This window comes from Pinus tabuliformis, chromosome 6 (assembly GCF_031772625.1).
Source record: "Pinus tabuliformis cultivar Carrire ecotype Pingquan chromosome 6, CPIR1, whole genome shotgun sequence".
NCBI lineage: Eukaryota > Viridiplantae > Streptophyta > Pinopsida > Pinales > Pinaceae > Pinus > Pinus tabuliformis.
In genome coordinates this window covers 1,510,646,120-1,510,663,853 of record NC_142292.1, presented here as the reverse complement: position 1 = coordinate 1,510,663,853, position 17,734 = coordinate 1,510,646,120, and the positions used below count along the sequence as shown (strand labels likewise).

Below are 17,734 nucleotides of genomic sequence, written 5' to 3'. Positions count from 1 at the left end.
TTACAAACCTGCTAATACAAACCTACTAATTTCAACCTTCCTCTGACCAAGAATATATATTCTAAATGCTTTAGAATTTTCACAGTATCCAACAAACATACCTTTTCTTCTTGTAGCTTCCAGCTTGCCTCTTTTGTCCTTTGGTACATGGAAATATACAAGGCAGCCAAAGATAAAGAGATGGCCAACATCAGGCTTGACACCTGTGAACACTTCTTCAGGGGTCTTATTGTCCAATGCTTGATGAGGCACCCCGTTTTGAACATATACGACAACATTCATTGCTTCTCCCCAAAGGAACTTCGCCAACTTTTGATCATGGAGCATGGCACGAGCAGCGTCTACAATAGACCTATTCTTTTTTTCAGCCACTCCATTTTCTTCGGGATTATAGGGCAAAATCGTCTCTTTCTTAATACCTTCCTTCTTGCAAAAATCAATGAACTCATTCGAAATGTACTCTCCACCATTGTCGAACCTGAAGATCTTAATTTTCTTCCCTGTTTGATTTTCGACCAAAGCTTTGAACTCCTTAAACATTTCGAAGGATTCATCCTTGTGCTTCAAATAATATATCCGTGTCTTTCTTGAGAAGTCATCAATGAAGGTGATGTAGTAGAGATGGCCACCTTCATAATGTAGGGCCTCGGACCACATATGTCCGAATGAATGAGTTGGAGGATGTCCTTCGTCTTGTTCTCGCTAGAGGGGAATTGTCACGCCCCTACACCTACGGTAGTCTTTCAACCGCTTATAGCGAGGTGCGGCACTACCAATCGTTTTCTTTTCACCAATACTTACGATTGTAGACTACGCCTAACATTTCATACTTAGTTTTATTTTCGTTATCAAGCATTATTAATGTGTTCCTTTATACAAGTGAAAGCCCATAACATTCACATAAACAACATTATACAAGAGAAATGCACAACAGTATAAAGGGAGGGGCAACTCCCTGCAATATGAGTCTGCCCGAATCAATATATTATACAATCTTCAATGTTACACAGCTTTACAAGTTAAATCTTGGGAAACCCCAAATTTACACTTAGTCGATTTTCACAACTCCGGCAAACTCGGTTGCCCAACACGGTCGCCGCACAACTCACCAACCCTTCGTTCACCTCGTTTCACAATCGTGTTTTTTGCCCAACTTGGGCCGCCTCCAAGTCACCACACACGGGCGCCTCTACCCGAGACACACCTTCGTTCACAATCTCAACACTTCACCAAGTCACCGTGCACACTTGCACGACGGGCGGGCGCTCACCCGAGTCGCCCAAGAACCTGTGCCAAGTCGTCGCACAAACCGGGCGCCCACCAACATTTCACCGTCGGGCGCTCCGTCGCATAACCTGGGCGCCACACACCCGTGCACGCCCTACTCCAACCGGCGGGCGACCTCCACTCGCGCCCTTCACCCAAACCAAGAAATGCTACTACCTCCGTGCGGCCTCGCCCAAGAACGGGCGCATCACCCAAATCTGCGCCCTCCTATCTTGTTGCGACCACCTTCTAGTTCTGCGCACTCCTCTTTACATGTTTTAGCGATGAGCAAGTGATGAAATGAGCTCCAACGCTCTCCCAATATATATGAGCGTTGGGCAAGGTCGCAGCTACCCAGCCGACCTGCCCACGCTCTTAAACACACCCATACTTCTCCACAATTCACCGTCGGCTTTTGCTTCCAAGTCGGGTCGGCTCGTAGGCAACTCTCCATGCTCCCACGCCTATATACATGCCTCGCCCTCCTTCTACGCACTCGCATAACTCGCACACTAAGTCTGAGCTTCGCACTTTACCTAAACCGCACGCTCGTTCAAGCCTCCAACCGCGGTCGCACTTCGGGCGGAGCTGCAGGTCGTTACAGGAATGGTCCCCCTGTCTTTTTCCTACTAGCACATCCAGGACATATCCCATCATGATGGGCTTGACCATCAAGAATTCCGAAGACCAATTTCTTCAATTTTGGGAGAGCATCATAATGATGATGGGCCAATCTTCAGTGCCATAGCTCGCTTAGATGATTAGTATCATGGACCAATGCTAGGAGAGGTCTACCAGTGACCCTATAGAGTCCTTCAAATCTCAATCCCAATGTAAATGCGTCTCTCATAGGGGATCCAATAGGCCAAGTAAGAACCTTTCCCTTGATGAAGGCAACCCTTATCTCTTTGTCTTTCAAAGCAGATATTGATACCAAATTCTTCTTCAACCCCGACACTACATCACATCACAGAGAAAAACAGATTCCCCAAAATCCAAATGAAATTTGATAGACCCAAAACCTTTAACAAAATGAGTGGAGTTGTCTGCAAGAATAATTTTCAAATTTGACTCCCTTTCTACCAAATTAGAGAGAACTTCCTTATACCCAGAGAAATGATGAGTGGCCCCACTATCAATCAACTGTGAAAATTACAAACTGGAATCCTATTGCAACAACTGGAAATTATTGTCCTAATTGTTAATTTAATTTAACAATTTATTCGTTGTTTGCTACGACAAATACTGAATAAATCACACTGTAGTCTACACAAATAAAATTGTGGAAGAATAAACGCTAGAAGAAATGCTAGCACACACATAAAAATAACATAGTTATTTTTGGAAAAAAGTCCCCGGAAAAAAACCCAACTTGAGAAAATCAATGCAGCAGCTAAGGGTTTTATTATTAAGCAGCATTTATATAATCTAGGTACAATCTGGATGCTGAATACTGGCAATCCTGCAGAGAAAATACTGTGAAAAATCTAGTGAGGAATTTTCCTCACCCCACAAGCAAATTCTGGCTCTGACGGCAGCTCCAAGTGAGTCGTCCAAACTTCCTCTGCGCTAGCTCTGTGTCACCCTAGCGCAGTCCCTTCTACGCTCAATCTAGATCAGCCTCTTCTCAAGTCGTCTAGTCCGCTACTGCCTAGGAAAATGTCTCTCCTATCCCCCGGAACCTTTGTCCAGCTTCTGGCACTGAAACTCGACTTTCCCCAGCAGAATCAAAACTGCCTCTAGAGGCTACTACGTTGCCCCAGCATCAACCTCTTTGTGGCTCTTCTGCCTCTCTGCAAATGCACTCACCGGATCTAGAAATCTTCCTCCAACTTCACTGTCTCTGCCCCTCTCTCACTGCTTCGATCTCTAGCTCTCTCTCCAGCAATTGACTGCTACTACTCTAGAAATCGATCTGCTCAAAAATCAAACCTCACAAGTGTCTTCTCCATCACCACATCGACCTCCTCTTATAATCCTCTGTTGGAGCACCAACGACCAAGATTAAAACTTAATCAATGGCTAGGATCATCTCTGGATCGATCCGTGTGAGTTTCTAGATGATTCTCGCCTTGACTTAATTAACACTGATTAATTAACCATATTCCCTAAGTTTAGACTTAGGAAATATTTAAAAATTGGTTAATAATCTAATTAAGTCATTTCTAGGCGGAATTTCCAGAAACGATTTCTGGGTTTTGGAGATCTCATGTATTCTAGCCTCTCCACAAAATTTCAAGGCTAGAACACATCTGATGCTACAAAAACTAACACCAGCCAACTATCCCACGAATCCAGAGGAGAGGAACTAGTGAGAGCAACAATAAGAATATATTAAAATAGATTTGCAACATTAATTTCATACTGGGATATCTTGACTTCTTTTGAGGACGATGATCTTCTTCATAATCGCTTGGAGCATCTCTTCTCCTTCTTTCATCTCTTCCATTATGATCATTCCTTCGATCATCTCTTCTTCTTTGATTATTAAACCTGTTATTGTTGCTTCTAGCGCTATAGCGAGGACCATTTTTCTTCTCAGGGCAATCTCGAACATAGTGTCCGTTCTTGTGACAATTGTATCATTCAATAAGCAATGATTCCTTGACTCTTCCATTCGTTCTATTTGAATTTCAAGGAGGAGGCTTTCTTGAACTTGATGGACCCCCTTTTCCTTTCTTCTTCTTGTCATGAGTGACAAATGCAATGGGCTCTCCTTCTTCATGCTTTTGTATCCTTCCTGTAGAAACCATCCTTGACTCTTCTTGAGTGAGCTTTCCGGCGATCTCATCAAATGACGGTAAAACATTATTATTATTGATAGTGGTAATGAAGGTTTCCCAAATAGGACAGAGACCTCTAAGGGTTACAATCACCAATTCCCTGTCAAGCACTGATCCAAAATGGATTCACCATAGCCTCAAGATCAAAAGTCTTCAAATACAAGTGAAAATGGAATAATGTTGAAGTGCTCGTGAATACGAAACCAACGGTGCAAACAGCATGCAAATCCGAGTTCGAATAAGGAAAATAGAGCCAATTAAAGGTTCAGGTCAAAAGTCAATGTCTATGTCAGTAGGACAGGTGGCAACCCGGGAAAGAGTCACAGGTTCTTGATGATGTAAGCGCAGAAGATGATGTGGCAGTCGGTGATTGGTTCAAACCACAGGCGATGGGGATCAGCGAACAAGTGCAGAGATTGTCCGATCAAAGGAGATCGACGCATATCACATCGAAACATGCAAGCATGTTATCTTGGAAAACGGATGCAATAAAATTATGAAAAAGGAGCTAAACTCTTTGAGTTCTGACAGAAGGGCGGTAAATGGTTTATCACGTGCCCTCAAGGCAGGAAGCGGTTTTAGACTGAGAGCACGTGATTCCACTCAGTGCTCGACACGTAGCCTCCCAAAAACCACTTTATTGTGTGCCTTCGAAGCAATAACAAACGTGCTAGTTAGAGCACGAAACCGCGCGACAGCCGTCGGATGGCAGAGGACAGATCAACGGTGCAGGTTGTCCGGATCAGTTGAAGAGCAGGACGCGACAGCCGTCAAATGGTTTGTTCTCAAGATCAGTGTCGGGGAAAGGCCGGAGGGTCGGGGTCCACCCGCGTCCGCCAGTCCTTTCGTTTATAGCCTGTTTCTATTATAAACGTATTTGTTCCACGTTTATTGCAATTTGTAACCAAAAAGTGTTATATAAACACAAGAACATAGAAAAGTTGACAGAGGAGTGTATCGTGAACCGTTCCAGGGGGTCGAGAGGTCAGGGTGACCAATATGGTCGTGTGTATGCTCATTTCGACTCGAATTTTCGAGCAAAACATAGTGGTGAGTTCCATTTTTGTGTTGAGACTCTGTTTTTGAGCTCACACCTGTAACAACCATTTGAAAACATGATAAAGAGGTCAGCAATGGAAGCTAGGACCAAGAGACGTAGCCAGGAAGTATGGTGAACTCCTTTATCAATTTTGCTTGTGTTGATGTGTCTGATTGTGTTTTTATAATTGTTTAAGTGTCTGTGTTATTCGCAATCTTATCGATCCATTGCACTAAGTAACATAGGCAACTTCACACATAGTCTGTAATACCTTTTATCAATTTCAGATCAAGTGGTATCAGAGCTTAAGGTTTTTAAGGTTTGACAAGTTTGTGTGGATATTTGAATGCTGACTAGGTTAAGGCTCGAACGAGGTGAAGGTGAACTTGTTGAGGCGAATCCAGAGATTGGAAGGGTCTTTTCACAAAGAAGGATGGCAGATGAAACTCCACTTGGGTCAGAATCCCAGTTCTTGGATAGTTTCATGACGATACGTGCCATGGTGGAAGAAATGTATAATGAATTTAAAAAGGGTAAAGGTGAAGGTACTTCATCACCTAACCCAGACAAAGGAACAGAGGAACCTTTTCTTTTTGTCCCTCCAGAGAAAGAAGATAAAGGAAAAGGAGAAAAGCCTCCACCATCTCCTCCATCATCACCATCATCGTCATCGTCATCGTCTTCTTCTCATAAAACTAGTTCTACTAAGAAGAAGAAAAGGAAAACCTCTTTGATCAGATTAGATGTAAAATTTGATTTGCCAATTTATGATGGAGAACTTAATGCAGAAAAGCTAGATAATTACATAAGGCAAATTGATGTATATTGCAGGGTGCAGAAAGTTGATTCAGAAAGGACGAAGATTCAGCTGGTGCTAGCCTTCAACTTGGAGGAACTGCACTTGTGTGGTGGGAAGGCAAGACACAAGCAGATCTTCAAAAACACGGTAAAATCATTTCAACTTGGAATGAATTTGTTTCTACCATTAAAAAGCAATTTTATCCTTTGGCTTATATGCAGCAAGCAATGATGAGTTGGCAGACATTACGTCAATTGAAGGGTCAAAGTGTACAGAGTTATACTCAAGAATTTCGTAAAAGAGCTTTAACATTAGGAATATCATTGGACTCACCAAAGACATTGTTAAAATATATAGGTGGTCTTCATAGTTATTTGAAGCATACTATACTTATGTTTAATCCCACTAGCTTAGATGATGTGTCAGTCCAAGCGATTCATCTAGAGGCTAGAGGTAAAAATGTAACCCCGAATGTTGGGAAGTCATCCAAATCTTTTGGTAACAAGAATAAAGGAAAGAAGAAACTGAAATGGAATGAGAGGAAAACAAACACTGTAAAGAAGGATAAACCTTCATGCACTCATTGTAAGAAGGAAGGACACGATGAGGCACACTGCTGGTCTTTGCATCCAGAACTAAAGCCTAAGAAGTTCGGGGTAAAGAGCGAAAGAATGTTGCTGCTATTCAAAAGGACTTGGGGTTAGACTCAGGTGACGAAACAACAGTTACAGCCACAGGTATAAAAGGTAAAGATTCTAAAGCATCTACAAGTAATTCTTCACATTCTGTTGATAATGAAAGTAATGAGAGGAAAAGAAATGAGCTATTTCATATTAGAGTCATTTCCAAGCACACTAAAATTGATACTTTATTTGATAGTGGATCACAAGTAAATTTGATTTCTGAAACAATTGTAAAGAAGTTGGGTCTAGAAACAAAACCTCATAAGAAGCCATATCCATTAGGTTGGGTGTGTGATAAAACAAAGCTACAAGTTATAAGACAATGTAAACTTCGATTTGCTATTGGTTCAACATTTGTAGATGAGGTTGAATTAGATATAGTCCCATTGGACATATGAGTCCATACTTGTACGATAAAAAGGCTATCTTCTATCGAGCTGAAAATAAGTATCAACTCACTAAGGATGGAATTGAGTATATTGTAAGAGCTCATAAAATTAAAGATAACTTCTCTCTCATAAACTCAGGACAGATGAAAAGAATAGTAAATTCAAGTAAGCAATTTTTACTAATGATTGTAAAGGCAAAGGATCCTGATAAATCCGATGCATTCCAAGGTTGTAATCCTAAACAAAAAGCAGATTTAGTTAAAGTTGTTTCTGATTATGATATTTTGTTTAAAGAGCCTAAGGGGCTTCCACCCAAGCGAGAGATAGCACATGATATTTATTTGCAGCAAGATGCTCCACTACCTAACATTGGAATGTACAGGTTATCAGCTTTAGAGAATGCAGAGATAAAGAAGCAGGTACAGGAGTTGCTCGATAAAGGGTTTATACAACCAAGCACATCACCGTGCGGATCACCAATTGTGTTGGTGCGAAAGAAAGACGGTTCGTGGAGAATGTGCATTGATTTTAGAGCACTAAATAAAATTATGATCAAGAATCATTATCCTCTTCCTCGTATTGATGATTTATTAGATCAATTAAAAGATGCAGTTTACTTTTCTAAATTAGACTTGCGAAGCGGCTACCATCAGATCAGAGTTGCAGAACATGATGTATGGAAAATTGCTTTTAAGACGAAGCAAGGACTTTATGAGTGGTTGGTTATGCCTTTTGGCTTAACTAATGCTCCTGCTACATTTATGCGAGTCATGAATGATGTATTTAGACCATTTATTGATGATTTTGTAATAGTCTATTTAGATAATATTCTTGTTTTTAGTAAGACTTGGGATGAACATGTAAAGCATGTAAAGCAGGTTTTAGATGTTTTAAAAAGAGAAAATCTCTATGTGAAACTGTCAAAATGTGAATTTGGCAAGACATCTTTGAATTATTTGGGTTATATTGTAGGAGGCGATGAATTGAAGATAGATCCCTCTAAGGTTGAAGTCATTGTGAACTGGCCTAAACCCAAATCTGCTACAGAAGTTCGAAGTTTCTTAGGGGCAGCGCAATATTGGAGAAAGTTTATTGCTAGCTTTTCGTCGATTGCAGCGCCTTTACATGCTTTGACAAGTGTGAAACAGGTGTTTCAGTGGGGAGGCAAACAGCAGAAAGCCTTCGACACATTGAAAGAAAAGATCAGTACAGCACCAGTACTCGCACTGCCAGATCTTCAGCATCCATTTGAAATCAAGACAAATGCAAGTGAATATGCCATGGGGGCAGTGTTGATGCAGCACCGAAAGCCTATATGCTTTCATTCTGAGACATTTACATCAGCGATAGTTAACTATCCTACATATGATAAAGAATTGTATGCATTAGTTCAGAGTGTTAAAAAGTGGAAACATTATATAATGGGTAAGGAAACAATCATACACACAAATCATCAACCACTTCAATATTTACACTCACAAACTAAATTGCAACAATCAAAACATTACAGGTGGATGGGTTTTCTACAGCAATTTCATCTTGTTATCAAATATACGAAGAGCATACATAATAAGGTTGCAGACACGTTATCAAGACCGATCATAAATGCATCCACTATATTTAAGCATAATTCAGTAATTCATGAAAGTTACATTGAACAATATGCTCAAGATACAGATTTTAAGGATGTATATGCAACTTTAAGTCATGGAAAGTAGGTAGAAGAATTGGATTACTACATTAAGGACAAACTCTTATATCATTTGGGAAAGTTATGCATTCCACAAACTGAAAGAGTTAACATAATTCGAGAAGCACATACTTCTCTCATATCAGGTCATTTTGGTGTAAGTGAAACAGTTGCACAATTGCAAAGGTTATGTTATTGGCCACGAATGCATGAAACAATTTCTAGATATATCAAAGGATGTACTATGTGTGCTACAAGCAAGCCAAGTAATAGAAAATTAAGCTTGTACTCCACTTCCAACTCCTTCTCGTCCTTGGGAAAGTGTTTCCATGGATTTTGTTGGAGGATTGCCAAAGTCTAGAAAAGGTCATGATTATTTGTATGTGATTGTGGATAGGTTCAGTAAGATGTGTATTTTGATACCATGTAATAAACAGGTCACAGCTGAACAAACTGCAAAGTTGTTCTTTCAAAATGTATGGGTTCATTTTGGGTTACCCACTTCTATTGTATTTGATCGAGATTCTTGATTTGTTGGGAAATTCTGATCATATCTATGGGAGTTAATGGACACAAGGTTAAAGAAGAGCACAACATTTCATCCACAAATAGATAGTCAAACAAAAGTGGTCAACAGGACAGTGATACAGTTGCTTTGAGGATATTGTAGCAAGCATCCCAAACTTTGGGATGAGCATTTGTGTTATGTGCAGCATGCTTACAACCGTGCCAAACATTCTTCTACTCAGAGATCTCCTTTTAAGACTTGTTTTGGTTTTATACCAAAGTCTCCCTTGGATTTTGTCTTTGGTGAAAACATAGCAGTTGATGGACACAGTGATGTGGACAAAGCAACCAAGTTCATTGAAAAAATCTAGGAAATTCACCAGGCAATACAGGAACAGCTGGAAAGAAGCCAAGCAAAGTATAAGGCGCGACATGACAAGCATCGAGTTGAGCATAGTTTTCAAGTTGGTGATCAAGTCTGGTTGTACATCAGCAAAGAAAGACTGCAAGGGGAAGGTAAAAAGTTGAAACCAATTAGATATGGTCCTTTCAAAATACTTGATAAAATTGGTGAAAATGCTTTCCGCCTAGATCTACCAGCTTATATGCAAATCTATTCAGTCGTTAATGTTGAAAACTTGAGGTTGTATGAACCTTCATTGATTGAAGATCCCGAAGAGCAAGGTCAGCTACCTTCCATTGAGGATCTGTTGCCCGAGTATCTCAATGAGTTACAGGAGGACACAGTTCTTGATAGGAGGATAAGAACTTCGCGACAAGGGAACGTTGAGTATCTTCGAGTTGGACTCAAAGGTACAAATCCAAGTAAAGCACGATGGATAGAGATTGGAAAAGTGAAGGAACTTTATCCTCACTTACTCAATAGCTAAAACCAACTTTTGGTGGACCAAAAGCTTCCAGTGGGGAGGGGTGATCCAAAATGGATTCAGCATAGCCTCCAGATCAAAAGTCTTCAAATACAGGTGAAAATGGAATAATGTTGAAGTGCTCGTGAATACGAAGCCAACGGTGCAAACAGCATGCAAATCCGAGTTCGGATAAGGAAAATAGAGCCAATTAAAGATTCAGGTCAAAAGTCAATGCCTACGTCAGCAGGACAGGTGGCAACCCAGGAAAGAGTCACAGGTTCTTGATGATGTAAGCGCAGAAGATGATGTGGCAGTTAGTGATTGGTTCATACCACAGGCGATGGGGATCAGCGAACAAGTGCGGAGATTTTCCAATCAAAGGAGATCGATGCATATCGCGTCGAAACATGCAAGCATGTTATCTTGGAAAATGGACGCGATAAAATTATGAAAAAGGAGCTAAACTCTTTGAGTTCCGACAGAAGGGCGGTAAATGGTTTATCGCGTGCCCTCAAGGCAGGAAGCGGTTTTAGACCGGGAGCACGTGATTCCACTCAACGCTCGACACATAGCCTCCCGAAAACCACTTTATTGCGTGCCTTCGGAGAAATAGCGAACGTGCTAGTTGGAGCGCGAAACCGCGCGACAACTGTCGGATGGCAGAGGACAGATCAACAGTGCAAGTTGTCCAGATCAGTTGAAGAGCGGGACGCGACAGCTGTCAGATGGTTTGTTCTCGAGATCAGTGTCGAGGAAAGGTCAAACGGTTGGGGTCCACCCGCGCCCGCCGGTCCTTTCGTTTATAGCCTATTTCTATTATAAACGTATTTGTTCCACGTTTATTGCAATTTGTAACTAAAACGTGTTATATAAACACCATAACACAGAAAAGTTGATAGAGGAGTGTATTGTGAACCATTCCAGGGGGTCTGGAGGTCAGGGTGACCAGTACGGTCGTGTGTATGCTCATTTCGACTTGAAGTTTCGAGCGGAACATAGTGGTGAGTTCCATTTCTGTGTTGAGACTCTGTTTTTGAGCTCACACCTATAACAACCATTTGAAGACATAATAAAGAGGTCAGCACTGGAAGCTAGGACCAGGAGACATAGCCAGGAAGTCTGGTGAACTCCTTTATCAATTTTGCTTGTGTTGATGTGTCTGATTGTGTTTTTATAATTGTTTAAGTGTCTGTGTTATTCGCAATCTTATCGATCCATTGCACTAAGTAACATAGGCAACTTCACACATAGTCTGTAATACCTTTTATCAATTTCAGGTCAAGCACAGTTTCCCCGACTCTCTACAGTTGATCTCTAAGACGAGATATCCTCATAATGTAGGATTGCACAAACTCTCCTTCATTCATCTTAATATCTTTGAGTTGATCTTTCAAGGAGATGATTTCATTCAAATTGTTGACTTCATACATGCCAGCTAGCTTATCCTACATGTCCTTAGACTTCTTCAAATTTCCAACATAAGCAAGTAAATTATCTTGTAAACAATCAGCTATAATTTCCTTGCTTTTTAACTCAACTTTCTTGTACTTGTTCTTGGCAGTTGCAAAAGGATCCTCTAGAGGCTCAAGTACCTTTCCTTGAATGTATTCCAAAACATCATTGTTATCAGCTATGATCTCCAACCTGATCTTCCAAGTGGCAAAGTTAGATGAGTCACCCAACTTCTCATTTTCCTTGAAGTGAGAGGAAGACATCTTGACTTGATTAGATAGGCTCCTTCAACTTTCCAAAGATGATTGCTTCAATTCTTGTCTCCTTTTGGGCTTGTCCTTCACCTTAGCTCTAATACCATGTTAAATTTCACACTGCTCTATGTTGATTCAATTACTTTAGCCCAATTCAATTCTTCAATTAGAATCTTTCAACAATAATTAATATTTCCAATCATCAACAGTAATTGAAGATAGAACAGTAAATGCAATGACAAAGGAGACAATCAACACATCAACAAGAGACACCAAATTTTCAGTCAATGACCAGGGAAAAACCCACTATGGGGAAAACCCTTTGAAATTCTTCTTTTATTAGATTGTCATAAAATGTTCAGCAAAGAGTACAATGAGCCAATACAAAATCATCCAGCAAAATTAACCCAACAACATTTAGAAATATGTTCCCAGCATCAATCCTGATCAGAGACAACTTCTCCTGTTTGCGGTCAACTGCAGTCAAATGTCAAATTGTAACCCTAGAGCCCAACCACACAGAGGAAGAGGTGAACGTGCAGTTGAGAGTTTCCAACTGCATGGATGAGCCTACTTGCCTATGGTTGTAGTCGAAATCTGCCTTTGACAAGCCCGTGGTTGGAAACCAAAACCCTAAACACACGTGCGAGCTTCAAACCCTGTCATCTCGAAACTATACGAACCAATCTTCGCGACCCAGCCTCAAACCTGTGCAAACCAATCAATGAAGAAGAGAAGAAGAAGATGCTTGGTGATGTCCAAATGAGCTTGAGGTCACTTGTATTTATAGGCTTCCAAGGGTGTCCATTTTCCTATTAGGGCCGACTTGACCTTTGTGCACATGTGGGTTTTTCATCAAAAATACACTTTCCCTTGTCCAAATTGAGCACTTCAATAGTCAAAATTGGTCCTCTCGAAAAGAGGAATCTAGTCTCATGGTTGGAATTTGTCACTGAGCTGCCAAATTAACACCAGCTCCTCGGACCATTATTCACTCTCATCCAGACCTTTACTGGTTGTTCCATTTCCAGCAGACCCTAGATCCTCATTCTTTGATTCCAAATGGTCTTACTCAGGTTGCAGCCTAATCTAGAACTTGTGGCCACTTCTCCAACCACAGTCCTATTGATTTTTCCAATACAATAGATACAAGTACTTATTTCTGAAACTTGATAATTACTTCCAATGACGTAGATGTTTATTTTTCTCTTTCAATGTATAATTAACCAATTATACATTTATAAATTCAACCATAGAGCCAATAGAGAAATAGAGATCACAATGAACAAAGAGACAAGAAGATTTTACCTTGGGAAAACCCACTAAGGGGGAAAACCCAGCCAACCTTTTCCTTAGAGAACCAATGCAACAAGAGATACATCAAAGTCAAACTAACCAACAAGATGAGAACCATAATATGCCCAAGATGCCAAGTCAAACTTCCCAAATCACTTCAAAATGCCTCTTCTCAAACTCGCACTAGCTCTGCAATAGGGGCCGAATTTCGGCCACTCGTTATCTTAGAATTTCAGACCTTTGACTAGACTTATACCACTGAAGTTTGGACCTGTAATCACACGTGCGAGGGCAGCAAAGAGTTCACACGTGCTAGAAGATTCTTCCTTGAGCTCAGTTTCTTCTTCTTCTTCTACTCGGCCTTCCTTTCCTTCGTCCTCCTTCACTATTTTGGATCAGAGATATACTTAATGATGTGATGCGAAATTATGTTTGGAGTGGAGCCAAGTACTCTTTATATATACATGATGGAGGCGGTCAAATAGGTATCTCTTGGGCAGGGCCGACTTGAGCATCTTGTGATGTCAAAAATGCAAATTCGAATTTTCATTTTCTTGCTTAAGATAAGGTCATGAAGAACATGCCTTTATAAATTTCTTTTGAATATAAAACAAATAAATATTTTCTTTTTCTTGCAAGAATGAAGAATACACTTCAAATTAAATTTCTTTTACAAATATGATTTATATTTCATCATTACAAGTATAAATGAAACATTATGAAGACTAACCATAGCTACAAAATTCAACAAGTCCAACCCCTTAGACCCTCGATCTTCTTCAATAGCTCTTTAAGCATCAGTGGCCCTTCCTTTGTTGGCTCAATTGGCCTTACGGGGTTTCGAATCCTACAGTCAGCCCTAAACTTGCTTAGATCTTTTCTATAGCCTTCTTATAGAACTTGCTGCTTGTGGCTAGGGCAAACCAGCCCTTCCATCCACAAAACTTGGCATAGACCTTCTTCTGGCCTTAACTAGGCCTTCTATTCCACAACGATTCACTAGGATCTAGGCCTCGGCCCTCCACAACTAGACTCTTTGCTTACATGGCCCTTCCAACTGGCTCAGGTTCCCTATCAAACATGCTTTTGTCTCCCTCCTAGCTGGTTGCACCTTGCACTAGACAAAATTCTCCTTTGAGCTTCGGAAACTCTCTCAGGTTTGCATCCTCTTCTAGGGCTTTTCACCTTGCACAAGTGTAGTCCATCACACTTGTTATGAGCCTCTCCTTTGGCTCCTTATTTATACTTTTGCCTTAGGTTATTTAGCGAACCCTTGGTCCTTTAAGGTTTTACCCAGTCAACCATTAATAATTAATTAGAATAATAAATTTGTTAACTTAGGTCCCAAACCCATAACTCTAGGTCCAAAACCCCAAACACTTGGGTACTTTTCCCAACCAACTTACTTTTGGTGGGTTTTCTCCTCTCGGAAATGCCTTCCGAGCTACCCAAATTTCAACAGGATCAGTATCAAATCATATGCAATACACCCCCTTCTAACTCAAACTTAACAAAGGTACACCCATGACGCTGTACTAACATCATCAAACACATTCCTCACTAGTGATGTCTAGCAAATGTTACATCATTAAGCTATATCAACCCAAAGATCCCACAAAAGCAACACGAATCATCCCACCATCAAGCATGTCCCTCATCACAAATCCAGTGCATGAGGACCATGTAGAGCACCCAATCCTAGTGACACCAACATCATACATTAACACATTAAGTCACTAGGAGACTTCAACAACATCATGAATTTACTTCCCACCAAATTATCTAACCCATAGGGGGGCCACAACCATCACCCTAAACCAGGTGTAGCACATCCAAGATAAGCAAGTATCCCAAAACCAAACCAAATATGTGATAGCATGCTACAAGATATCAGCAAATATATACCAACACGTGATCGATACGGCAAGAACAAGCAAGGAGACCACCAAACCAATAGGCATAATCATCCAACCATGGGAAGAGAAACTTCCCCAAACCAAAGATCTCCATCAAATGATATGATGACATGAAGAGAAAGGGCTCCATGAATATGAATTACCCAAGTTGGTCCAATAGCTTCAAGGAACCAGAAACAAATCTCCATCAATGTGATGAAAATCACAATGTGGAACCTCATACAATATGAGGTGTAACAAATAGCAAGAGAATTGAAAAGAAACAATACAAACCCAAATTCTACAATAGAGAGAAGAAGAAACCAGCACCAGGGCAGTGCAACACTTTGAAGAGAAATCAACCAAGAGGAGAACAAACTCAAAGAGAGAGTGGACTTAAAATACGTGTACCACATAGAGAAATAAATCCAAACAGAAGAGAGGGAAAGAGGGAAAGAGTTGATGGGTGCCCTTAATCCAATCACTTAATTAAGAATGAAAAAGAATCATGTGATATGGAATAATTACAAATGAAATTTGTTTATATTTACACAATTCAAGGTGCAGGGTGCTTTCCCCATGAAGTGATACGTGCCTACATGTACAAGGTCTGCCTTAGACAAGCCTTTAATATCACAATAATAATTACAACATAAGGTTGGTTGTAGCTGAAAGTGAAGCTTACACCATTTTCAACATCTACCACCTAGTGTCGATGAGATGGATAATGTGGGTAAGGTTTACAAATCAAAAAAATTAAAAAATGAACACAAACAATATTAAGAAAGAAAAAAAATCATGTGATATGAAATAATTACAAATGAGATTTGTTTATATATACACAATTCAAGATACAGGACCGTTTGACCAAGAGGAGATACCTGCCTACATGTACAAGCCTCGAGGTCTACGTTAGACAAGCCTTTAATATAGCAATAATAATTAAATGTACAGTCAGGTCTAGCTGAAAGTGAAGCTTACACCATTTTCAACGTCTACAGCCCAGTGTTGATGAGATGGCTAATGTGGGTAAGCTTACAAAACAAAACAAATATAAAAAATGAACGCACCAAAAAAAAAATTGAAGTCTATAATATGGACCAAAAACACACCAATAACCAACATGGATAGATCCATGTCAATGTTCAATATTTTAAGCACCAACTGGTTTGTTCCTTGCTTTCTTTTTATTTCCTCTCCATAGTACATACCTGTTGCTTTATAGACCCAAGATGAATATAGACCTATGTTAGTCCATACTCAGTTTCCTTCTTCTCGATATGTTTGAACCGAGAAGTTTCAAGCTGGAGATCGCTTTTGAACCGAAAAGCGACAAGTTTCAAGTTGGAGATCGCTGAGAGGTCATGGGTTCGAGTCTGGTAAATTCCTGTGGGTTAGAAGTACATGTTGTCCTCTGACCACATTTACCCAAGGTGCCATTCACAAAATGTGAGAAAGTGCCAAGAGGATTTCCTCAAGGTCATTTTCCAAGACATTTTCCAGGAAATGGAATGGAATATAGAGAGAGAGATATTTTATGAAATATATACATATATTTTTAAAGATTTTTTTATCTGTTTGGAACTACTTTTAACATGTAGGAAGAATTTTAACCAAAGTGTTCAATTACGAGACCAGTTTGTACTACTCATATGCCCTTATGGAATGGAAAAGAGTGTCCATACCCTCACGGAAGGGAAAAGAGTATCCAGTGTGTATATATACTTAAGAACGTGCATATTCTGTTTTTTAAGCCTCTCGGTTTCCACTGCCCCTGCTCATCGTGTTTCAGAACACTTGAGAATGTTATTCCTCCTAGTTTAGGAATTGAATTTAACGACTCAGTCATTCATTCTGAGCAGAATTAAATAAATAGAGACTTAAAAGCATGACAGAAACTGATTATTACACAAAACATAAAGCCTTTAATGCTAAGAGCAAGAATATATACATACTCCTGAAAATGCTCGCACTGCAAAGCTGTTTCTAAGTCATGTTCTACGTCTTCCCGGTCGTCAATGTTGGTACAACTAACGGGTCTCGAAATCTGGGAATTACCCTGCTCTTCAGCTTCAGTTAATGCAAGTTTTAAATTATCATGGGTTCTGTCAAGTTTTCTCGGTTTCTTGCGAGAAGTAACTGTCCAATTCCTCAAGGATTTCAACCTCTTGGTGTGTTTAGGCGTAATTGTTCCTTCCTTCGCTCTTATACAAAATCTTGCTCTGGAAACTCGATTAGCATCAGGTTTCTCGAAAAATAAAGATGAATGTCCCACAACAGAGTTGCATTTCCATGAAATGGCTGTAGTATTAGGTGTGTAGGAAAATGAACGCAGCCTATGCGATCCGTTCATAGCCATCTTGAACCAGGTACAATAGGGATGATGAGCAAGTAAATTTTCATATTTATCCTATAAATAGCATTTTCATTAAATTACAAATAAACACATAAATAAAATCCTTTAAGTTATTTATTTTCAGCGTACTTCTAATGAGAAAAATAAGGTTACGAAACACAGGCCAAGGCCATGGTCAAGTTCATTTCACCATTTTAAACACCTTTTCTAATACGGTGTCTATGGTGTTTGGTTATATAATTTAGTTACTAAATTATGCGGTGAGTTTTGGCTGCTCTCATTTCTTAGAAGCCACCCTCAGAAGGAGTTTTGGCTGCTCTCATTTCTTAGAAGCCACTCTCACAAGGAGTTTTTTTAATTCATTTCATGGAATGTCTTGTTTTATGTTTTTAGTAGTTTTATAGTAATTTTCTCAATTAAAGTTTTTGATGTGTTTCTTTATTTGAAGGTTTCAAG

The 17,734-nt window shown here is 39.9% G+C and overlaps 1 protein-coding gene across 4 annotated transcripts in view; it reads right to left on the bottom strand.

Moving 5' to 3' along the window:
• Window positions 1-17,320, bottom strand: part of LOC149264395 (S-adenosyl-L-methionine-dependent methyltransferases superfamily protein) — a 287,352-nt gene extending 270,032 nt beyond the window's left edge. For 3 of the 4 annotated variants that reach the window (XM_089428059.1, XM_089428055.1, XM_089428064.1), the window contains exon 1: window positions 16,878-17,319. In XM_089428059.1, the coding sequence (XP_089284185.1) occupies window positions 16,878-17,281 (404 nt within the window). In that variant the 5' untranslated portion in view covers window positions 17,282-17,319. Of the gene's footprint in view, window positions 1-16,877 lie in introns of all 4 variants that reach the window. The other variant, XM_089428071.1, reaches the window with a different exon arrangement.
• Window positions 17,321-17,734: the final 414 nt, after the last annotated feature.